Here is a 25,446-nt window from a genome sequence, read left to right as displayed (position 1 = left end):
CTACAAACGTTTTGAGACCATATACAGGTATATGGTCTCTGTTTAATAGAAAGGGATATGTGTTCATCTACGCTTGTGCACAATACCTACGCATGCTCTATTCATGTATTTGTAATAAGCCTGGGGCCTGTCACAACAAATAGAAGGACTGATAATATGATACAGGCTATTTTTGCCCAAGAGATCTGCAAAATGATACTCCCTGAAACATACATAGAAGATGGGAACTTTGTCATCCCTTAACGTGACCCACACCATGTTACTGATGAGACGTCTTAATACATGGGGAGTATTGCTGACTGCGGCGACACACACCATTCACTCACTCGACAAGGGGCGGTCGGGTGCGTAGCTTAGTGGGTACAGCGTTTGGTCGTCACGCCGAAGTCCCGGGTTCAGTTTTCCAATGGGTACAATGCGTGAAGCCCACATCTTATGTCACCCGCCGTACGTGATATTACTGGAATGTTGATAAAAGCGGCGTAAAACCATTCTCACTCTCTCACCCACTCACTCGACACTGTGGGGTGTCATGGATATTCACGTCGAGATCAATTTTCAAAGCTCTTATATTAGCAACGTGCGTGCGTGCGTGCGCGTGACCCGTGTGTTTGTGTGTGTGCGCCATCGGAGGCATGTGTCAGTGGCTACGTGTGCTACTCCGGTTAAGTTTGAGTTGGTTTCGAGCAACCCATATGCTTGTCATGAGAGGCGACTAACGGGATCTAGACGTCAGGCTGGCTGACTTGGTAGATGAAACAACATAAGAGAGAAATCAACACCCTCAGTTAAATCGTGGTCCCAACTAGTTTCCCTTTAAACGCACATAAAAATAAACAGGCACCGGTTATGTTTCACAAAGAAATATCAAACAGTTTATACTTTACAAACCTGAAACGAAATCTGACAGACCCATTTCCTATTCCCCGCATAACAGTTACTGTGGATGGACCTTTAATGCATCTAAAACGTTTTGAGACACTCCCCTTTTCGCTATCTTGCGAGCGAATCTCCCAGGGAAGACCAAACGTGACCAACCAAACTCTGTCTTGAGCGCGGAACCCGAATTTTATCTGACATGACATTGAATGCACGTCACTGAGTGGATCCCAATAACGTCAGTTTATTATTCGTGAATCACCAAGAGCAGACTGATCTCGGTGTTGTTTTGGAAGCCCATTGTTTTCCTGGAGACACTTCCTGATGGAGATACTCGGCTGTGTTGACATCTCTCCAACATGGATTCTGTGGATATCGGTTTTGTTTCTGATTTATGTGTAAGTAAAATTATTGGATAACTGATCCACTAATAAGATTTGTTGACTATTGTCAGGGTAACACACCGTCGTAAATAACCAAGACAGAAAATAGAGGGACGACCTTCACTGCCGCATTAAATGTCAGAAGGTGAAGGCCGTTTTGCTGCATTCAGATTTTAGAAAGGGGGCATCTCATAAGCACCTACTTAAGTTTGCTTCAAACTGTTGACGTCACTTTTAGATTTGTTTGATTGTTGTTTAACGCCGCACTTAGAATTATTCCAGCTATATGACGGTGGTTTGTAAATAATTGTGCCTGGACCAGACAATCTAGTGAACAATATCATGCATGTCGATCTACACAATGGGATACGATGTCATGTGTCAACCAAGTAGGGGCGGTGGGGTAGCCGAGTGGTTAAAGCGTTGGCTCGTCACGCCGAAGACCCGGGTTCGAATCCCCACATTGGTACAATGTGTGAAGCCCATTTCTGGTGCTTCCCGTCGTGATGTTGCTGGAATATTGCTAAAAGCGGCGTAAAACCAAACTCAGTCAGTCAGTCAGTCAACCAAGTAAGCGAGCCTGACCACCCAATCCCGTTTTTCGCTTCTTACGAAAATCATGAGGTTGATGCCACTTCTAATCCGGATCTCTATTATGTTCAGATATGGAAAGAAGAGGAACCGTTTGTTCAAGGATGCTGGTATTCCTGGTCCGGAGCCTGTGATTTATATTGGGAACTTCCATCAAATAATTCAGCACGTGAGCTCAAGTTTAATCTCAAACATACCTTCTTAGAAAAGAACAATAAGGTTCATCGTTCACTTTGACTTAAAACCCCAGATTGCATCAAAAGTAAAACTCTCTTGGATATATAAGTATGATATTCCTATTCTGAATATGTTAGAGAACATGAATAAATTTGTATGCTGAGTCATCAATACAAATATTATCCCCCAAAACATCCGTGACACCAAACTACTTTTGTTCGGGATGTAATATATGATACATGTCTCGACAAAATACAATACAGGCCATTTTGACATTTTCACCTGCATGTTGATGATTGTCAATGTTTTCATTTGAAAGATACATATCAAAGATGGCATCTTGTTACAGGGTCGGGGACGGTGGGATAGCCTAGTGGTTAAAGCGTTCGCTCGTCACGCTGAAGACCCGGGTTCGATTCCCCACATGGGTACAATGTGTGAAGCCTATTTCTGGTGTCCCCGCCGAGATATTGCTGGAATAATGTTAAAAGCGGCTTAAAAGCATACTCACTCACTGTTACAGGGTCTGGACTTTGACAACAAGCACTTCAAACAGTATGGTAAAGTATACGGGTATGTAGATCCGTCGGGCTTATCTCCCCTTGGTTTAAATCATACATAAACGGGAGTATGACAGAGACTTTGAGAATGTCATATGATCGAAGTCACCCTCATGTGTGCATGCATAATTGTTATTCTTAATTTGTCTGTTTGGTTCTCTATCTTAACACTCGGCAATACTCCAACCATATAACGGCGGCCTGGATTTAATCCAGTCGGGGTGGGTGGTGTGGTAGGTGGTGTGGTAGGTGGTCGTAGCCTAGTGGTTAAAGCGTTCGCTCGTCACTCTGAAGATCCGGGTTCGATTCCCCATATGGGTACAATGTGTGAAGCCCATTTCTGGTGTCCCCTGCTGGAATATTACTAAAAGCGACGTATTACCACACTCACTGTCATTGTAATCCAGTCTGGACCAGACAATCCGGTGATCGATATTGTGAGGAAGTTTCCAATTCCTCGAGTTATTCATCATCATCAAATCTATATTACGTATGAAACCACAGACCCATATACATATGCATATTCCAAACAGGTAAGAAGGCGTCACCGTAAAACGGAAGCAGTTTCTCAAAATGCATGCATTACCTGTCAACCAGCATAGATTATCTTACAACACCAGTAAAATATATTAGTAGCATATAAACGTATAGGTGGACTGAAATGTTTAGATTTTTAATACCTATTTTCTATATATTTTTGTACTAATTTAATCAACTAATCACTGAAATGAGCCTGATCACCAGATCTATACTTTGGTTTTCCTCTTTTGAATTTGAGTAATATGGGTAAGGTTTGTTTTGAAAGTGATGACATCGTTATCATTTACCAAGAATGCTGATGTTTATACGTTGTCAGCTGACAGTGCAGAGTTATCTCCCTTAGAGGACGTGATCATCAGTTCAAATCCAGAATCTTCCTGGTTATGGTTCTTCAGCTCCATACACGTGCGCCTGAGTAATGTCTATAAATTCTTTATTCGGACCTCCTCCCCCATGAAGCAGTCTCTACTCCCTCACTCACTCAATCATTACTTCCTGCTAAACAAACCTGCTGTCTTTTCAGGGTTTTTCTAGGTGGACTTCCGATGGTCAGTGTACTGGATCCCGACATTGCCAGAGAGATCCTGATCAGGGATTTCCAGCATTTCACGGACAGAGTAGTAAGTATTTAGTTGTTGGAATCTGAATATATATGTTTTCTATATTTTTATACATGTCCTTTAGTCTTTTAGGTCCCATTGAATGTCTATGATATGTTTAGATGTGGTCAAACGGTACATTTATCTTGCCTGTTGCATTCAAACACTTGTCAGGAAGTCTATGTGCAAATAACATGTGTTACATGTCTGTTTAAGATATCACTGTTTTAGAGAATGAATGTGTATATTATGTTTGGAAATGTTACAATGAATACGTACAGTATGTTTGAGAATGTTACAGTGATTACATACAGTATGTTTGAGAATGTTACAGCGAATATACTCAGAATGTTTGAAAATGTTACAGTGTATATATTCAGAATGTTTGAGAGTGTTACAGTGTATATATGCAGAATGTTTTACAATGTTACAGTGTATATATGCAGAATGTTTGAGAGTGTTACAGTGTATATATGCAGAATGTTTGATCACCATACAGATATTGGACCTGAGCAACTACCCAGTGAACAAAAGTGTTCTCCTTGAGAAAGGCGCCAACTGGAAACGAATCAGGAATATTATAAGCCCGACATTCAGTGCCTCCAAACTTCGCCTGGTAAGAGCATTATTCAGTTTATTTATTCAGTGCATAATTTCAATCCAGGGGCTAGCCTAGTGGTTAAAGCATTCGCTCGTCACGCCGACGATCTGGCTTCGACATGTGTCTCGCCCATTTCTGAGGCCCTTTGGCGTGATATTGCTGGAATAGTGCTAAAAACGGCGTAAAACCAAACTTACTCACTCACTCACTCACTATTTTAGTCCAAGAAGAGAAACAATACGCAAGTCGTTCTTACGTACAAGAAACATCAACACAAGGGGTGGGACAAGGAGTCGTTCTAATTGGCCTTTTCGTTCACAGTATTTTCTGTATTTGACTGAGATTCAAACTTTACGTACTTTAGGTCACGTGGCTTCGTTTGTAGTATAAACACATTATCTTACGGAACAAACAATACAACCTCGAGGAGCGATATATACGTACGTATTTGTCAAATGGAATATTATAGCAGCACGGAAAAAAGGTCGCCCAGATGCCCCAGGCATAGACTTTACTATGTAGAGTTGTGTCCATTTGCATGCCATGATCCTTTGCGATGGAACATGACCAAGTGTAGAGTTAAACAACAGTCAACAGTCAATCTAAGGCCTGCATCACGTTCATACTGAGCTGAAGAGACTGAACTGATGTAAAGATCGGCGTTAAACGCAACTCACTCACTCATTCATTCACCCAAACACGCACGCACGCACCTGTGTTTTGGTGTTTTTGCAAATATATGCGGAATCAATGACTGGTTTGGTAATTTCCAAGTTTTCTTACAGATGTGCGACAGAATAAACCAATGCGCCGATAAACTAACAACCAACTTTGTTAAAGCAGCGGAATCGAACGAGAGGATTGATGTCAAAGGGTAAGGCGAACCTGTTTACTTCTCTCACACCTTTTTTATTATTTTCCAATTCGTATACTTCTAAAAAGAAACCTCACACTCATGTCCAAATGAAACAACAGGATAAAGGACGCAGCATCTGAACCCATATGTTTTTGTGCATAAATCTCAAACCAGACACCAGACTGCCTCACGAAGACTTACCTTCTATGCGACCCGGCTTATGTCAGTGCAAATGTCCGTAGTTGACACGCTTGTGTCCAGTTTGCAGTCTATCTGTTGAATATCATTTCATACTGACATCTAAGCATTATATTCAACAACGTAATGTTCCTTTTCAACACCTGTGTAAGAAATTTCCACCTAATAATTTTTTTTAAATGTTGGCGTTTAAGAGGACGATTTGTCAAATCTGCAGTGATATGTTATAAAGCATATCCAAAGATACCAATTGTCCTGAAAGTTTATTAAATGACCATTGAAACTCTCGTGAAAACGTGTGAAAATTAACTGTATTCATGCACGCACGCACGCACGCACGCACGCACGCACGCACGCACGCACACACACACACACACACACACACACACACACACACACACACACACACACACTTTCTAAAAAAATCAGTATCCGCCCCTGCATATGTAAAGGGGCATGGTGTCGTAAAATCCTTTATATTGCCTTTTCTTTTGGTAAATTGCTTTTACACAAATATACCATATTTGACTCTGTTGGCTTTTCGGTTTACATGTTGTGTTATATTCGACGTATACCATAACAACTGTATTGTTTTATAAAGAAAGTCCATGTGATGCTCAATGATTAATTATGTGAACTTCATCACAGATACTTTGGTGCATTCACAATGGACGCCATAGCAAGCACAGCGTTTGGGATCGAAGTGGATTCCCAAAGTGACTTCAAAAATGCTTTTGTTGAGGAGGCAAAGAAGTTCTTTGGGCAAGGAATCTTAAACCCTGTTATGATGATTATTAGTAAGTGAGTAGCGTGCTGTGGCTAATTTAGGGATTCCACAGTTGTGGTCGAAGCTCAGGAAATGTGCACATGCTTGATCAAGTACTTACTGAACATACATAGGCAGCATAGTTTGATCACTGGTATATTGAAGGTAAGGTTTTTGATCAGTTGTTTTGTGAATGTACACAGACATTGGATCAATTATTTACTGATCGGAGATAGGCAGCAAAGTTTGATCACTGGTATATTGAATGTACTCAGGCCTTTGATAATTTTTTTAGTTGAATGCACAGTGTCAGGTGACGTTTGATAATTTTTTCAAGGACTACACAGTAGATTGGATCAGTTGTTTAAGAATTGTCGCTAGATACCTTAAAGGCTTTCATAGTTTCAGTTTGAAATTGGAAGAGCCTCTCCTGCCATTTAATATCAGTGTTTCTGACGGACGGTCTAAATTTACAGCTAGCCAGCCCGATGGTCTTTTTAAAAATGTTAGATAAAATGTTCCATGCATCTGAGTAAATTCACCATATCTTAAAATCTATTTTTCAAATTGAGCGTTACATTTACTTGACGTTAGTTGTCAATTATTAATCATTCATTATAATAAAAATTGAGTAAATTTCTTTGGATTGTCTGGTCTGGTTAAATCCATGGCTGGCTGGGTGTGGGCTTATTTCATACACTGTTAATATCCACCATTTACTTAAGTCACAACAAGGCTCATCAATACAAGTACAGCAATGTTAAATGCCCAGTTCTACGATATCCCTAACGCTGTGGAGGAAGTGAGCAAAGGATGAACACCATCACATCGTACTATTGGATGTTTCATATTTATGACACATCTTCAGAGACATTATTTTTCATTGTGTTATTTGTTTTTATACTCATAAATTATTACACAGTACACATTGGGGTGTCAAATCAGAACAGGGGTTTGCTATCTGAATAATGAAACATTTGAATCATGTTAAAATAATCGAATTGATACCAGTTACATTGATGATTGAGTACTTTCAAACGTAGTATCGTTGATAGATTACATTTCCTGTTACATGATTGAAGAATGTTAAAATGCTTTCTCGGTGTTTATATACTGAACAACAAAAGAAACGCAACTCTGACTTTGTGTCAAGTTTTTAAATAGAATACATAAACATGAACGCTTACTTTTATGAGATTTTATTTTGTCGAAACCTGCGTTTCTTTTGCTGTTCAGTTTATAATATATTCAAAACTACAAAGCGTTTTATGAAGGGCAAAGCACGAAATTGATGAATAAATATGTGAAACATAAATCTCAAATGGAAAGTGTATCTCCTTGATCTATTGTGTACCAGTTACATTATGATTCACCACTATCAGGTTTGGTGGCTTTGGTAGCTTGACACATTTATTGTTATTGAATAATTGCTGTTGAATGTGACTTTTATTGTCATTTCCAGTGATTTTCCCCGCACTCACTCCCTTCTTCAGAGCTTTAGGTGTGAGCGGTTTTTCAAAGAGCACTCTAAAGTTCTTCACGAAGGTACTGAATGAAATGATTGAACAACGCAAGACTGATTTAAGGAACGGAAAGGTAAGTACACAAGCGCTGGTGAATTTGGAATTCTCATCGTATCTCGTGTTTCCTCTAAACGTTTAACAGATAGATGAGAATTCCGGAACTTATTTATCGTTGTATACAGTGTTTTCTCTATGCATTGAACTGAAGAGCCCGTGGAGGTGAATAATTGTCCATGTATACATATTCTAACTGTCACGCAAGAGAACTATTAAACGATTGAAAATTTCATTTGCGTTTTAAGAAATTGAATGTGCTTAGAAACACGGAAGGAAATCTCATTCGTTTTATCTCTTATGCTTTCTCTCACTGTCTTGTTGGTCGGAATAATTACAGTTTCATACACGTGGTGTGAATGTAAGAGTCACCCTTTCCCTCATTCTGTTGTAGATGAAACGACAAGACTTCTTCCAACTTCTGATGGACGCAGAGGATGATGGGACTGATGAAAACCCCAGTCCAGAGTGGATCTCAAAGCAAAAGTTTGTTTCCGTTGTTTTGCTTCTGGTCGTGAAAGTCCTACAGTGCTGAGTTGGCTTATGTATTTTAAAGAAGGGGCAGTCAGAGTGGATCTCAAAGCAAAAGTTTGTTTCCTTTGCTTCTGGTCGTGAAAGTCCTACAGTGCTGAGATGGCTTGTATATTTTAAAGAATACAGCAATTAATACTCCCTTGTTGTAACCCGTGTTAGGTGGTATAAACCTACACATGTTATTTGTCATCATTCACTTGATGGTCAGTTAATGAATTTATAACAGGTATAATTAGTGGTAACACACTTAGATTACCCTACAAAGGTTCCCATTTGGCATTTCTTGTGTCTGGAGTAAATATTCAACTTTATGAACATCGATCAAAGGATTAACCGATAACACGCTGATTGATTAATTACTTTTATCTTACACAGCGGAATTGTCAAAAGGTAGTGTTTATGTATGTAGATTTACTAATCTATACTGAATACACTCTGCCGTGTCGGTGTCTGCGTAAAAACAACGTCCTTCTTTCAAAGGATTAACCGGCAATATATTGATTGATTGCCCATTATTGGCTAACTAAATTACTGTTTTTAATGAAAGGCGGACATTATGCAATTAGTTGCCAGGTGTGCTATCTTGGGTGACCAATGAGAGTATACACCAATACCTGAAAAGATTTATCACTTTTTCGTATATTAAACTGTTAAAAGACACATCATTTGGAACAGTTTTGTGGATATTGATGGATACATTCCTCAAACAAGGTAATGGCCTGATATTGTTCCTATAACTTTAATCTGTTTTAATTTTAATATTTGCATTTTGTTTTTTAATCATTTGTCGTAGCATTCAACAGAATCATTGTTTTCGCCGTGAAGTGTAATGAGACAGACGACATACACTAGGGTGTGTGTGCGAATTATGATTCACATTGGCAAACTATAAAATGTCTAGATATTACAGTTCTGTTATAAATTCACTATAAGTATCAGCAGATCGTCAGCTTTTTATTTAGTTTCAAAATGCATAAAAGTATGATAATAAACTAATTAGGATTATAAGACCAAATATAAAGACGCACATTGACTAGTATCTACATACTGGTGAGTGGACATTAACCATGTGAATGTAGCAAGAAATTTATCGCGCAGTATTGTGTCTTCGACCCCCACCTCGCTTCCGTGGAAGAAATCGTTATGTTATAAGTTGTGTCATGCAAAATCCTTTTGGCTATGATTCCAATACATATTTAACTACGAGTAGAAAGTAGTTTTGATTTTCTAACTTGATGAAAACAAACTATAATTTCATTAATTCTAACAGACTTTACGATTTTCAAAAATGGCGGCGCCCTGTCGGGAACATCCGCCAGTCTGTGGATAAATGCTATTTAGGTTTGTTTTCACCGAGTTACAAAATCAAAACTACTTTCTACTGGTAGTAAAATATGTATTTTATTGATGGCCAATAGGATTTTGCATGACATAGCGTATAACATAACAATTTCTCTCCTGGCAGCGAGGTGGGTGTCAATATAATACTACTTACAATATTATTGTTACTTCGACCACAACCTCACTTCCGAGGAAGAAATCGTTATGTTACAAGTTGTGTTATGGAAAATCTTTATGGTCATCAATCATATACATATTTTACTATAACTAGTAAGTAGTTTTGATCTTCTTTAACTTCCGTGAAGCGATCTGAACACAAGTAAGATATCGTTTCAGGCTTCCACAACGCTCGCTTCGCACTCACAAACATAACCCATTTAGCACGAACTGCGGGATCCTGTGGAAATCTGTGCATGGTGACACCATCACCCCACCCCTAGGAGCAATTGACGACAAAGCAACGATTCGGCATGTCGTCGTTCATGTCGAGAAATCATCAAAATGATGAGCGTGCTACACACTTTCTATACAACTAACTGAAAATCGTTCCTCATATGACGTCACTGCAGTGCTCTGGCGACAGAGTTACGTAACCTGTCTGTGGTTTCGTTGGCGGGCGAGAGGGAAGCAGGCGACTTTTTGGCCACTTTTAATCGCTCGGTATTAATTAACCACAAGTTTTTAAAGAATAAATTTGGTGTTCCGCATAAGACTAACCACAAATCTTTCATATGTAATGGTTAAAAGAGTAACAAAAAACAAAGTTTAGTGGTTCTTTAAAGAAGGGGCAGTCAGAGTGGATCTCAAAGCAAAAGTTTGTTTCCTTTGTGTGAAAAGTCCTACAGTGCTGAGATGGCTTGTATATTTTAAAGAAGGGACAGTCAGAGTGGATCTCAAAGCAAAAGTTTGTTTCCTCTGCTCCTAGTCGTGAAAGTCCTACAGTGCTGAGATGGCTTGTATATTTTAAAGAAGGGACAGTCAGAGTGGATCTCAAAGCAAAGGTTTGTTTCCTTTGCTCCTTGTCGTGAAAGTCGTACAGTGCTGAGATGGCTTGTGTATTTTAAAGAAGAGGCAGTCAGAGTGGATCTCAAAGCAAAAGTTTGTTTCCTTTGCTCCTTGTCGTGAAAGTCCTACAGTGCTGAGATGGCTTGTGTATTTTAAAGAAGGGGCAGTCAGAGTGGATCTCAAAGCAAAAGTTTGTTTCCTTTGCTCCTTGTCGTGAAAGTCCTACAGTGCTGAGTTGGCTTGTGTATTTTAAAGAAAGGGCAGTCAGAGGGATCTCAAAGCAAAAGTTTGTTTCCTTTGCTCCTTGTCGTGAAAGTCCTACAGTGTTGAGTTGGCTTGTATATTTTAAAGAAAGGACAGTCAGAGGGATCTCAAAGCAAAAGTTTGTTTCCTTTTGTGAAAAGTGTCCTACAGTGCTGTCATGGCTTACGTATTTTAAAGTGAGTTAAGTTTTACACCGCACTCAGCAATACTCCAGCTAAATGGCGGCGGTCTGTAAATAATCCAGTCTGGACCAGAAAACCCAGTAATCAACACTCAACAACATGAGCATCGATGTACCCAATTGGGATACGATGACATGTGTCAACCAAGTCAGCGAGCCTGACCACCCGACCCCGTTAGTCACCTCTTACGACAAGCATAGGTTACTGAAGATCAATTCTAACTCGGATTTTCACGGGTATTTATGTATTTAAAAACAAAGGGCAATCAGAGTGGATCTGAAAGCAAACGTTTGTTTCCGTTGTCGTATTGCTCCTTATCGTGAAACGAATCTCACAATGTGGAGATGGCTGATATATTTTGAAGAAGGGGTCAGTGGAATATGTGTTTATTATGCCGTAAAAACTTAAACGACTTGACTCTCATTTTTCGATACGTACACGTACAAATCCGGACGGGTCAGTAAATCTCCACAGTCACTGGACAACTGGATAGTGAATTTTCATGGGGTCATTTTGTAAATATATCACTCTCTCCGACTTGTTAAGTTGTAATACACTTTTTAATCATGCATGATTATGGCCTCAAAAAATGCTCAGTATATTAGCAGCTTAATGATGAAACACGCGTCATGCCGACAATATCTTATTCTCATCTATTGTTGTAATCTTTTGCTTAGTCTGTTCATTCAAATTTCGGGCTAGTGAAATATTTTGTGGGCTGGTAACTTTCAGGCATAGCTAGCCCGATTTTACTAGCAGAATTTGAAAACTATGTCGCACACTGTACGGATCACGCTGCTAAGTGTAACTAAACTTACTTTAACTTTACCAAATCTGTTGTGGGCTGTTTCTCCAGGGTCCTTTATAATCATGGCCATAGAAAATACTCGGCCAATGAAGTGAATTTTTTCCAACAAATTTAGACGTAATACATGTTCCCTTCTGTCGCAAATGTTGTACTCTGTGTTGACTATATGCAAAGATAAGCACAACTGCATTCCATTTTTTCTCCATTCCAGAAATGACCAACGACGAAATACTTGGACAGGCTTTGTTATTCTTCATTGCTGGATACGAAACTACGGCAAACACCCTCCATTTTGTTGCCTACTCTCTGGCTAGGAACCCGGATGTACAACAGCGGCTCACTGAAGAAGTCGACTCGGTTTTGGGAGACGTACGTAATTTTAAAAACAACAACATCTTGTTTCTCTTAACCGTGACACTGACCCACAAAGACACGCCACGCCACTCGACGCCACGCCATGCCACGCCACACCACGCCACGCTACATCACGTCAGTTGAAAATCGAAAGATTTTTATCGGCCCTAATCTACATATTCCGGAAACGAAAATAGATAATGTTTCTGATAGGTATAGATAGATTATCGAGTTAGGTGCTGATAAAGGGCTATTTATTGAGGAATCTGGGATCGGATATCAGAACAAGGGCATCCTATCAACAAAGGGACATAACTCTCCACAGCGAGTTGGAGCACATAGACCAACGTGTCCCGCAAATATGATACGATAAAGTTCTACGAAGAGATCTGACGACGGACCCTTCAGGAGGTTGCACCAGGCTAATACTAAGCACATTTTGACTGCCCGATGTAAGTGACGACTACCACGCTCAGAAATGTCTGGATATGTAAATGATCCTCAGCATGATAGCGGGGCTCTAATTTGTTACATTCTGGCTACTCTGGGTATATTTGTTTTGAAGAAACGGAAATCACATATTTGTCTGATATCTTTCGACTAATTTAGAGGTCTCGATTCTGGCAGGCTGATTTGATGGTTTAACGACCGCGACTTCTAATGCCAGGTTTCCCAGACCTTTAGGTTCATATACCGTATGAGAGAGAGTGAGTGAGTGAGTGAGTTAGCAATATCCCTGCAATATCACGGCGGGAGACAACAGAAATGCGCCTCACACATTGTACCCATGTGGGGAATTGAAAACGAGTCTTTTGTGTGAGGAGCGAACACTGTAGCCACTTAGCTACCCCACCGCCCCTCGTATGGCAGTAAAGTTCACGTCTTGATAACAGTCTCCCCGTATAGTGCCATCGACCCGTGAAGATCCGGGGTAAAATAGTTCTTCAGCAACACATGCTTGCCACAAAAGGCGACTATGCTTGTCGTAAGAGGCGACTAACGGGATCGGGTGGTCAGGCTCGCTGACTTGGTTGATACATGTCATCGGTTCCCAATTGCGCAGATCGATGCTCATGCTGTTGATCACTTGATTGTCTGGTCCAGACTCGATTATTTACAGACCGCTGCCATATAGCTGGAATATTGCTGAGTGCGGCGTAAAACTAAACTCACTCACTCACTATGGTGCCATCAACACAAGACATGAAAACTTCGTGAAATAGGAGCCAAACTCTTGTTTCACTTTATTTTACTCATCCCTCTTTCAGGGAGTTTTTAAAAGCACAAATATCTATATAACCAATGTCCTGACATGAGACATTTGTGTTTCAGAAAACTCCAGACTATGACAATATTGGCGGCCTGAAATACATGGATCACGTGATCATGGAGACTCTCAGACTGTATCCTGCTGTAACCGCGTAAGAAATTATTTACTAATCTTCTACCATAGCACAGTTTTCATACGGAGTTTTTCAGTGCAGAAATAAACTCGAAAAGATTCTTTGGTAAATAATGCTAGCGTTCTCACTATTGGGTAATAGTGAAACTGAATACATGTAGATTGCTTATTAGTGGTCAGTGAGTGAACAGAAATCAAAACCCATACAGATCAAATTAATTATTGCTCCTCTATATGGCCATCTGTTTGCTGTATCAGGCCACACTCAGTGAGTGAGTGAGTGGAGTTTAACGACGCACTCAGCAATATTCCAGCTATATGGCGGCGGTCTGTAAATATCGAGTCTGGACCAGACAATCCAGTGATCAACAGCATGAGCATCGACCTGTGCAATTGGGAACCGATGACATGTGTCAATCAAGTCAGCGAGCCTGACCACCCGATCCCGTTAGTTGCCTCTTACTACAAGCATGGGTTATTGAATCGAGCAGGGTTGGGGTAACTTGGACAGTTTACATCGGAAGTCTTTCAGTGATAAAAAATACACGGACTAGCTTTTTTTGTTGAAAATAACACCAACGTTTTGACGTTTACGTAATAATGAATAAACTGTTAGTTTGTGCTGAGTAAATGAATAGAAAGATACCCAGCCAGATCAAGGTTCAACGGATGTTCCATGATACTGTAATCTGAGATCATCGGACGGTTAACATCTGAAGTCTTTCCTACATTACGCCCCGTAATACACCCCATAATACGCCCGAGCACATTACTGATGGGCGTTAATCATAGGCGATTACAATGGGCTCAGTTCGAATCCCATGTCGCTCGTACTATGTTTGGAACCAGACCTGTCTGAAACATGCATCAATTCTGGTGAAGTATATATATATTGTAATTATAAAATTAAACGAGACTTACCTGTAAGGTGAAGTTTGATAGTAATTCCACAGACCTATGACATACTGAGGTATCACATGCCCACCTCTCCCACCCTAAGAACAGACCATTATTTCATGCGTTGAAAAACTGACCTCTATGCGCATGCGCATCTCATGTGATACCTCAGTATGTCATAGGTCTGTGGAATTACTATCAAACTTCACCTTACAGGTAAGTCTCGTTTAATTTTATAATTCCACATCCCTACTCCCTACTGAAGTATCCCATGAGATGTTCAGAGTAGACCATTATTTCATATCAAGTCATTAGTATACAAAACATGAAACGAATTTGGTCACAACATTTACTCTATATCATTTAATAGCCCATGAACTTGAAAACATACATTTGGGTATCTTTAAATAACAGTCATTTAAACTTTTACCCAATATCAATAGCCTGCAAAAGAGCTTCACTATATTCAGTACTAGTGTCTATAGGCTTGTCATAATGTTTTCTGAACACACACTCGGAGCTCCAGCCTGCTGTGCGCAGAATTGTTTGTAACTTGACTTTTGCGGATGCTGCTGCACTAGTAGAGGCCATCCGCACACTGTGTGGTTTGAATATTGTCATGTTAATACCTGCACTAGCCAACACTAGTTTGATCCATCTTGAAATTGTGTCCTTGCTCACTTGTTTATGTGGTTTGGACAAAGCAATAAACAGTGCAGTTCCTGCACCTCTGAGGCTCTTGGTCATGTCCATGTATTTCTCTAGAGTACTAACTACACACAGTGAAACATCTGAATATCTAGTAAGAGTCAACTCATGTTGGTGAAAACCTGGCCTTGATTGCTTTAAAATATCACCAAACCTAACTTTAACTCTATCAGGCAAAAACTCAACATTTCTTACATCAATCAAGTTTAAAGACTGAAGTCTCTGTCCTGTCAAAAGTGCCAACAAAGTTACAGACTTCAGAGTCATCCATTTCAAACTGGCACAATCAGCTGACTTAGTCTGAAGATATGTCAACACTTTAGACACATCCCAGGTCACCCCATATCTGGGCAAAGCAGGTCTCAAATTGAATATTCCTTTCAATAGTCTCTTGACTAGGTGATGTTGCCCAACTGCTACTCCGTCAACCAACACAAAGGTAGACAGAGCAGATCTGGCTGTGTTTAACGCTGAATATCCAAGCCCACTGTGGTAGAGCTCAGTTAAGAAATTCAAAACCTGGCTGATAGTTGGTGAAACGGTATTGCAGTGTTCCTTAGCACAAAACTGCATCCATCTTTTGTGATATGACTTGTACTGTTTCTTTGTGGAACCTCTCCATGATTGCAATATGATGTTGACAGCATCTGTCGATAAGCCTTGACTTTGGAGTGATCTCCTGACAGCTTGAAGGCTGTCAGCCGAAGTTTGTTCCACAGCGGATGAATCTTGTTGGGTAGATGAGTGAGAGTCAGGAGTTTCTTGCTCTTGGGTAGGAGTCTGGGACAGTCTATCAACAGTTCCAGGATTCTGGTGAACCAGAATTGTGTGGTCCACAAAGGTGCTATCAGAATGACATCCGCACAATCGTTGTCGATCTTCTTCAGTACTCGGCCAAGTAGACTGAATGGACAAAACACATATTGTAAGTCACCACCCCAAAAACATGTGAACGCATCAACAGCAACACAGTCTGGATCAGGGTGCCAAGACACATAAGGAGATATCTGGAAATTTATCCTACTTGCAAACAGATCAATATGAGGCTTTCCAAATTGTTCTACGATTGCATCAAACGCATGTTTATTAAGTTTCCATTCTGCATCATCAATGAAATTTCGAGATTCAAAATCTGCTTCAGTATTGGTAACGCCGGGTACATGCCCTGCCGACAGCCGAATACCACGGTCTTTAGACCATAGCCACATTTCACGAGTTACAGCATTGCACAATAGTTTAGAACCACCCATGTTATTGACATATGCCACAGCTGTAGTATTGTCCATCATAATTCTAATATGTGTATTGTACTTGTCACTCATTAATGATTTTAGGGCTAACCAGCCTGCCAGAATTTCCAGATAATTTATGTGCATACATTTTTCACTCTCTGACCATAAACCACCAGTGCGAGTATCACCAAACACTGCACCCCAGCCGGAGTTAGATGCATCTGACTTAATAGTAAGTTCAGGCTGCGACTCACTTAAACTCTGGTGCCACTTTCCTACATTGTCTATCCACCACTGAATGTCCTCCCTGCAGTCACCAGACAAACTAATGCTTACATCATAATTCCCCTTGGCCTGTTTTAGCGAGAGATTTTTGAAATTCTCCAGCCGTTTATAAAACAAAGGGGCATATTTCACACCAGGACATGCTGCATTCATTTGTCCCACTAATGTAGCCAATTGCCTAATTGTCACATTTTCTTCACTTAACATTTTTCCACAGTATGAAGCAATCTTTTCACACTTATCGGACGTCAAGTTGACCGTCATAGTTTCACTGTTGAGATCAAAGCCCAAGTAAGTGATTTGCTTGCATGGTGAGAGGACAGACTTCTTTGGATGCACAGTAAACCCTAGCTTATCCAATAAAGATACAGTATCCTTAAGATTTTCTTCACATGCTACATAGTCCTCACCAACCAACAGGGAATCATCTATGTAAGCTGTGTTGGCATGTCCGAGCTTCCTTAAGTGTGAATACACTGGTTTTAACAGTTTAGTGAATATTCTGGGTGCCGAGGACAACCCATTGGGGAGACAAGTAAACTGATATAATGTCTTGTTCCAGTAGAACCTGAGATACTTCCTATCTGCATCATACACAGGAATAGTAAAGTAAGCATCTTTAAGATCCACTGATGCAAAATAACAATCTTTCTTTACCAAGTAAAGGGCGGATTGCAAGGTATCCATTTTGAAGTGGTGGTATTCAATTTTATCATTTAAAGTCCTCAGATTTAGAATCAATCGCAATGATCCATCCTTTTTGGTCTGTGGAAAATATTAGAGATAAATTCCCTTTGAGTGTTCACACCTCTCAATGGTTCCATTAGATAACATTTTCTTAATCTGTTCATTGATCACCAACTGTTCTGCTGATGGAAAATTAATTGGAGTTGGAACAAAATATTGCACAGGTAAGGTATGAAATTCAATATTTACACCTGTTACACTTTTCAGCACCCAGGTGTCACTAGTAATGCCACTCCATACAGACACATACTTGCTAGTATTCCCAGCTTGGAACGAATTGGGTGTATTAGTCAATGTTTTGATACCCGTAGACTCTCTCACCTCAACACTTTTCTTGCTCCCTAGAATCTCTTGTCTCCTCTGCCCCTCTTCTTTCCTAAAAAATATTGCGGCTCACCACGGTTAAAGGCTTTGGAATGGTGCTGCTGGTTGCCTGAGTGACGGTTCATACCCCCTTTGTTTGCCTTCCAGTTCTTGTATGGATGGGGCCTGGAATGGTTGTCAAATTTGGATTTTGGAGGGTGTCCAATTTTTTGTCCAATCATAGAAGATTCAGAGATGTCTTTGATGTGTTTGGAGAGATCATCTCCAAAGAGCCAATTTGTTGTCGGAAGCGGGGCTGAGCAAAGTCTCTTGTAAGCCCCTGTCAAATCAGGTCGAAAGTTTTCCCGGCGTCTTTGATTCATAATTGAGATAGATGCCGTCATCAGCTTAATGCTGTCTGTGCTCTTCTTTAAGAGCTCTCTGACATTGACTTGACCCTTGTCAATGGCAGCCACCATGAGATCATTTGTGACCTGAATCATAGGCATCATTGCCTTCACAACCACATTCTGTATACCTTGCCATTTAGTGTCTCTGTTTTTTGTGTAAGGCTTAGCCTGTAACCATATGTCCTGGTTCACTCTTGGTGTAAGCAAAAAATCACAGTTCTCAGGCCGTTTATACATGTCTGCCACTTCCTTCAGCTTCTTTTGGTTCGCCATTTTTTGTAACCCTTGGTTGATGGACTCAGCCAAAGAAGGCCTTATCTTTCCACTGGTCTCTTCGTTTGCGCTAACGAAGGCCTGTAGGTCAGTTAATAGACCTTTAGCAAAGTCCTCATCATCATCGTCATCACTGTCGTCATTCACCTCTTGCCTATCGAGGTCCCTCATGACCGCGTCCATTGGGTCAGTATCACTGTCAGAAGAGATATCTTCGTACCCTGTCTCATCAGCACCGTTTCCGGCATGTGGCACGTCGGGTCTAGAGACATCAGGTTGTGCCACAACAGGATTAGAGGCAGTCGTCTGATTATACAGAATGGCTTTCATGAAATCCCCAATGTCATTCAGGGTATACAACTGCCTCCCGGCCGACTGACCAGTCGCCGTGTTGACCTCCACTGCACTCGTGCCTGCTGCCGATGTGCTGGTTCTATTTTTAGACACGCCATTGTTTTGGCTGGTCGGCACCGAGTCAAACTCACTCGATGTGCCTTTTATTCACATACTGAGAGTTCTCATGATGATCTCTCAACTGCACTCGTGGTGCTGCCTGGGCTACAATGTCCCGAACATTTTCAAACAAACCTTTGCGGTTTTGCACGTGCGAACTTATTTCGCTAGGTTTGCATGGCTCTTGCTGTTCCGCCATCTTGAACTCTGACCCCGACTCGGGTCCGTGAACACAACACACAACACAAAATCCAAGAATACGTCGAATTAGTCCGTGACAGTGTTGGTACTCACCCTATATCCAGTCTATATAATGAAAGCAACAGATTCCAGTATTCCATGAATTGATCACAATGATAAATCCACAGTTCCAGTCACTTTTCCCCGAATTAACCAACTTCGCGTCAACTTTCCTCAAATGCACACTCGCTACTGACCTCTATGCGCATGCGCATCTCATGGGATACTTCAGTAGGGAGTAGGGATGTGGAATTATAGGCAAAGGATTTGCTTTCAAACCTGGAAAGAATGAAGCTTCAGAATTAAGTGTTTGTCTATATTGATGTCTTTGAGACATCTTGTGATCGGGGCACAAAGACTCGGATGTCAGCTAATTATAGATCCTGGTCGAAAGCTGGATTCGAACCCATGAACATCGCGTCGAGCAGAGTGGTAGCCTAGTGGTTGAAGCATTCGCTAGTAACGCTGAAGACCCGGGTTCGTTTCCCCACATGGGTACAATGTGTGAAGCCCATTTCTGGTGTGCCCGTCCTGATATTGCTGGAATATTGCTAAAACCATACTCACTACATAACTTAAAACACTGAAGAAACATAGTAATCACCGTTACATTAGAAGTAATAAGCAGGTCTAATACACAATACACAGGATACAAGGGTGTATGGGACAGGTGTTGGGTCAGTAATACCACAGACTGTCGATGATGCGTCTGTGGTACATTGACATGTGAAAATCTCGTTGATGACAACACTACATATCTTACGTTTCAGAGCAACACGCGAGGCCACGGAGACTGTCACTATCAAGGGTTACACATTCCCCAAGGGCTGTGCAGTCGTCGTCCCTGCTTTGGGGATACACAGGGATCCTGACATATACCCTGACCCCCACAGCTTTAAGCCTGACAGGTAGGCACCATCACACACACCCCACACACCCCACACACAATATACCCTGACCCACACAGCTTTAAACCCGACAGGTAGGTGCCGTCACACTCACCCCACATACAATATACTTTGACAGTCACAGCTTTAAGCCTGACGTGTAGGTACCATCACACTCACCCCACACACAATATACCTTAACCCTCACAGCTTTAAGCCTGACAGGTAGGTACCATCACACTCACCCCACACGATATATCTTGACAGTCACAGCTTTAAGCCTGACAGGTAGGTACCATCACACTCACCCCACACGATATACCTTGACAGTCACAGCTTTAAGCCGGACAGGTAGGTACCATCACACTCACCCCACACGATATACCTTGACAGTCACAGCTTTAAGCCTGACAGGTAGGTATCATCACACTCACCCCACACAATGTGTTATCTCAAATGAAAAGTATATCTCGTAAATCTACTGTGTACCAGTTACAGTGATGATTCATCACTATGAACTTTAATGGCTTTGAGCCTGACAGGTAGATACCATCTCCCTCTCTCTCTCTCTCTCTCTCTCTCTGACAGGACATCAAAGTGTTCTACACAGTTCTTCTCTTGAGCTATACGGACAGGTGCAGGTAAAAGTGATTGCTTTGATAATCTCGTAGATTTTGTTAACTTTTTTACTGCTCTCTGAATGTATGAATCGTGGGTTTCGTGTGCAGGAGACTTGTTCAACACAGTAGTTACAAATGTTCAGCTGATAATGCACTATTCCTCAATTTAGATGGGAGCGGAAGTCTGAAATGGACCCCATGAATTATCTCCCCTTCGGTCATGGTCCACGTCAGTGTTTGGGAATGAGGCTTGCACAGGTGGAAATGAAGATGGCCCTGGCTCGAATTCTCAGACAGATTCAATTTGTGCCTGCACATGACACATTGGTGAGCAAAAACGATATGGGCGACTAACCCTAATTTTAAGACCTTGACCATGAACTGTTTGACTTTTCAGACAAAACGTGTGAGTATAAGTGTGCATTTGTAAAATACCTAACTATACTCATTTATGTTTCACACAGGTCTCCACTAGCAATCTGCCATTTTGGTTAGTGTTGGTGGGTTAATGTCGCACTAAGCAATAGTCCAGCTATATGACCTTAGTTTGTAAATTATCGTGTGTGGACCAGACATGGAATGATTGACCTCGTGGGCATCTATCAACGCAAATGGGACATGTTAATGTGTGAAGTTTCGCTGTCAAAACTGGGATAACTAGCTGTACCAACTAAGGGTAATTATCAGTCTAAGTAAACTTAGGCTCAGTATTATTCGTTACACTGCTATACTGAGTCTAACAAAACCTTGTGGAAGGTCGCGTAAGGTAACCTTTGAACCAATCAAACGCGAGACGACAGAACGGATTTAACCAATCAGACAACGGCTACTATTTGTACGGTTCGGCGGGACTTACAAAATGTATTTACTCTTCCCCGGTCGCCAACACTGATCTCACAACAAATGAAAACCCGCATAAAACACAGATATATGACCTGCCTTTGGGTTTCTGTTGACATGATTATCGTTAGCTACTATTTCCGCAAGCTGACATCCTTGAATACTGACAAAACGCTATTTTCAGCGTTTGTTTACTCACGGTTGTGGCGTGCTCCATGTGCATCACTCGGAAGCGATCGTACGGAAAATAGCATTCGGAATCGTTCGGGTAAAAAACGTTTTCGAGGTAAAAGTTCAAAAGGTATGTGCGAATGTCAACTTTCGCGATTTGGTAAGCTGTGATCTGATTGGTAAATTGAAAAGGTTACCTGACGCGACCTTCTACTAAGTTTTGTTAGACTCAGTATGGCAGTGTAACGAATAATACTGAGCCTAAATTTACTTAGACTGGGGTAATTATGTGAATGCAATCAACCGAGAGAAGCACAGAAGTATAGCTCTATTGTTTCCTATATCCATACCAGTGTTATGAACAAAACGGGCACGAGAAGAGCTGACAAAGATTTACGAGGAAGAAAGAAGGAATATTTTGGATGGGTATGAAGAAGCAACACCTCAAGAGATTGCAGCCCGACTTCAGATATATGAGAGCATCCAAGTGATACTGTTTCAATGGATGGCACTTTTTGTCCTAAACTATTTAATCAAGTATATATCATCCACTCTCATGATAGGTTACATTGATCTGTTCTGTCTCTTTCCCGATAAGACCAGTGCCACGTCCGGTAAGCTCACTGTCACAATTAGGACAACTGGCTAGATCAATTACAGAAGTGTGAAATTTCACTGTCAAAATCGGGACTAAACCATGTACATGCATGAACCAATTCATCGACTCTGACCACCTTATCCCGTAAGCTACCTCTTTACGACAAGCATGGGTTTATATAGACCAAATCTCACCAGTATTATACGGGTGGGTAGTCTACTGAATGTAGGAAAAGGCAAATTCATAGTTCAAAACACAACAGAAAATAGCTGCATGCATTGTCACGAAAACATCTAACTGAACTCGAAGTCTAAAGTCCTCGCATTGGTTACAGCTCAAAGCCAGATCTGCTTTTATCATTTGACAATTTCTCCTGAATTCTCTCTCAGATGGCACCTAATCGTCTATACGGTTGCCAGATCCAGCAAGGCCCATTTTGGCCTCCCCAAGGTTCCAGAATTTCTACTGAGATTTGTGGAGTCGGCATTGTAGAATCAGCAACCTCAGGCTGTATTGATCAACAATCAATGATTGTTGTTGATGTTGACAACATACGATGATGGTGATGATGATAATGATGATGATGATAATGATGATGATGATGATGATGATTGATGTGGTGGTGGTGGTGGTGGTGATGATGATGATGATGATGATGATGATGATGATGATGATGATGATGGTGGTGCTGGTGGTGCTGGTGATGATGGTGGTGATGATGATGATGATCATTATGATTTTCTGTCTTTCAGGCATCTATCAGAGAAGTGGACGTCGATGTAAACACAGGAATATTCAACACCAAGAAGCCTATCATGCTCAGGGTCCAAGTCCGTTCAGACGAGTAAGATGGCAAAGACCCAGTGTTCTCAGAGCCTGACAGCGCCGACATCCGCATCATCCAGTGTATTATCTCCCTTGTGTTACATTAAGACCAGGGACTATTTCACCAACGTGGCTTCGTTCTTTAGTGCCAAGCTAAATGGCTGCCCAATTAAATGACATTTTTTTAATTCATTGAAACAAGACGCGATATCACTAGTTTGAATCTTCTCATGCGTCCGACCATCTTTCATATATGTTAACGCCTGGTTGCAAGCAACTTAATTCCTTCTAGCCGTCTAAATATTGAACAAAACAGTTTTTTTCCAATTCATTTACAACAGTGTTGGGTGTGGGCTAAATGAACTGAAGAGCATGTGTAAGCCCAAATATAGATCTTTGCCAAACTTTGTTCAGAAGAGTGACTTTCATTACGCTCATGAGCGAGAAAAAATCTATGGTAGGCTGGTGGTAAATACATGGTACTGGTGACGTTACTCAAAAGATGTTGTCTCACATTTTTTTTATATTTCCGTAGATATTTTGTCATCCGTTTATAATACCTAACAGAGAGAATGTATTCCGTCGGGATTAACAACCCTTGACTTAACTTGTACACGCAATGTTTTAATCCACGTTCAATGCCCAGCATATGTGTATCAGTAAGGCACTGAGTCTGGTATCTGTCTGTGTGTCAAAAGTAGGCCCATACTTGAGAAATGATAATGATACGTCAAATTCGGTTTGGTAGCATGGATTGTATATATATTTCAATTATTTTCTAAATTTAGAGAGAGTTTTTTCTCAATTACTTCGATTATATTCTATTTAGTTTATAGTTATCTAAGTATATTAAAATTACCTTTTCTCGTTATTTCAAGTAATTCCTTGAAATTTTGAGTTTGTTTTCAATACATTGATTTAGCTTTTCAGATTGCGCAGGATTTGGATGAAGACTTACGACATGAGACTTCTGATGTAGAAGTGTATAGTCTTTGTTTTAATAAAAAAATATAAACATTAACATACTTCCCAATTTTTCTTGTCCCATGTGGCCAGTGCAACTGCGTCGCGTTCATCGAGTTCAATATCACGGCGGGGAAACCAGAAATGGACCTTTGACTTTGTACCCAGGTGGGGAATCGAACTCGGGTCTTCGGTGTGACGAACGAACGCTTTAACCCCTAGGTTACCCCACCGCCCTCAAACAGCAAGAAAACGGACAGACGAAAAGAATGATGAAAAGAACACAATGTTTCACTAATTGTGTGATATATTTCATGAAATTGTTAACTTTCGATCACTTGATGAAAGTCTTTCAAACAATTCAGGTTGAGTCGCTTTGCTTGGGAAACAATATTTTAATAAAATTAATTTTAATTTTAATGTAGATGAAGAAAAATCACGTTGGCCTGGAGTGGGCATTTCTGGCACACAGGAAAGTGCTATACATGAAAGACAGTTTATTTGTATATATGGCTAATGTCAAGTAGTAAAGAGAAAAGTGTGATATGGAAGGCACTGAAAGACAGTTATATTCGCATATGTTCCCAAAAGGCCTATAGGACATCACGTATACAACACCATAGCACTGTACAATCACATCGCACATTCATCAACAATAAGAAAAGGAGGCGGTTGGGTGTTTTTGATAAATGACAAGAGCTTTGTTCAACAACCCGACTTCAAACATCTGGTCTGAAGGGAGTCCGTACTTTCTATTTCACAAGTGTTTGCTTCAAGGCAATCAACTATTGTTAAAATCCCTAGAATAGATATATCGGAGAAATGATATAAAACTCCGCTCTTATTGTTGCCTAATATATTATACGTTTAAACTTTTATGAATAGCTTGCTTATTTCTTTTTCTGCAAAGCTCGCACATCTACGTGCGAGTGAATTCTTTGAAAATCACAGCGACGGAGCGACTAAAGATCAATTAAATATTTGTTTGTATAGATTACTAGTTTTCAGACCAAGAGGTTTCAGATTGTTCAAGTGAACAGAGGTGTTCCGCAAGGATGCGTCATCATGACCTTACTCTTCATGTGGGGAAGCCTAGTGGTTAATGCGTTCGCTCGTCATGCTGAAGACCCAGGTTCGACTCCTCACTTGGGTAAAATGTGTGAAGCCCAATGGTGAAGCCCGCCGTGGAATGTTGCTAAGAGCGGCGTAAAACTATTCTCACGCACTCACTGCTCTTCCTGCTGCGCAACTGAAGTTGTGTTGGTCATCATCTTGATTGTCTGATTGGCAAAAAGGCCTCAAATATGAGAATGAAAAAAACCCATTACAATGAAATCAAGGAGACAAAAGTCGTGTGAGAATAATCTTATTTTGTTG

The 25,446-nt window shown here is 40.7% G+C and overlaps 1 protein-coding gene across 1 annotated transcript; it reads left to right on the top strand.

Annotated features, from left to right (window-relative positions):
* Positions 1-974: 974 nt before the first annotated feature.
* Positions 975-24,139, top strand: LOC124282769 (cytochrome P450 3A24-like). The gene is made up of 15 exons (XM_046718795.1): positions 975-1,277; positions 1,926-2,022; positions 2,554-2,603; positions 3,654-3,750; positions 4,229-4,345; positions 5,116-5,204; positions 6,033-6,181; positions 7,613-7,746; positions 8,122-8,213; positions 10,572-10,603; positions 12,073-12,230; positions 13,548-13,636; positions 19,936-20,073; positions 20,843-20,999; positions 23,034-24,139. The coding sequence occupies exons 1-15, from the start codon at positions 1,204-1,206 to the stop codon at positions 23,127-23,129; spliced, it is 1,569 nt and encodes a 522-aa protein (XP_046574751.1). The 5' UTR covers positions 975-1,203; the 3' UTR covers positions 23,130-24,139.
* The last annotated feature ends 1,307 nt before the right edge of the window (positions 24,140-25,446 follow it).

Source organism: Haliotis rubra, unplaced genomic scaffold, assembly GCF_003918875.1.
Source record: "Haliotis rubra isolate DU_JTF1 unplaced genomic scaffold, ASM391887v1 Scf303, whole genome shotgun sequence".
Lineage (NCBI taxonomy): Eukaryota > Metazoa > Mollusca > Gastropoda > Lepetellida > Haliotidae > Haliotis > Haliotis rubra.
The sequence above is the reverse complement of the archived record's forward strand: the minus strand, read 5'-3'. Positions and strand labels throughout refer to the sequence as shown.

Coding starts and splice junctions, on each gene's coding strand:
- LOC124282769 (XM_046718795.1), top strand. CDS start 1,204: ATGGAGATACTCGGCTGTGTTGACATCTCTCCAACATGGATTCTGTGG. Junction 2,023..2,553: donor TCCATCAAATAATTCAGCAC/GTGAGCTCAAGT, acceptor TCACTGTTACAG/GGTCTGGACTTTGACAACAA. Junction 6,182..7,612: donor CCCTGTTATGATGATTATTA/GTAAGTGAGTAG, acceptor TGTCATTTCCAG/TGATTTTCCCCGCACTCACT.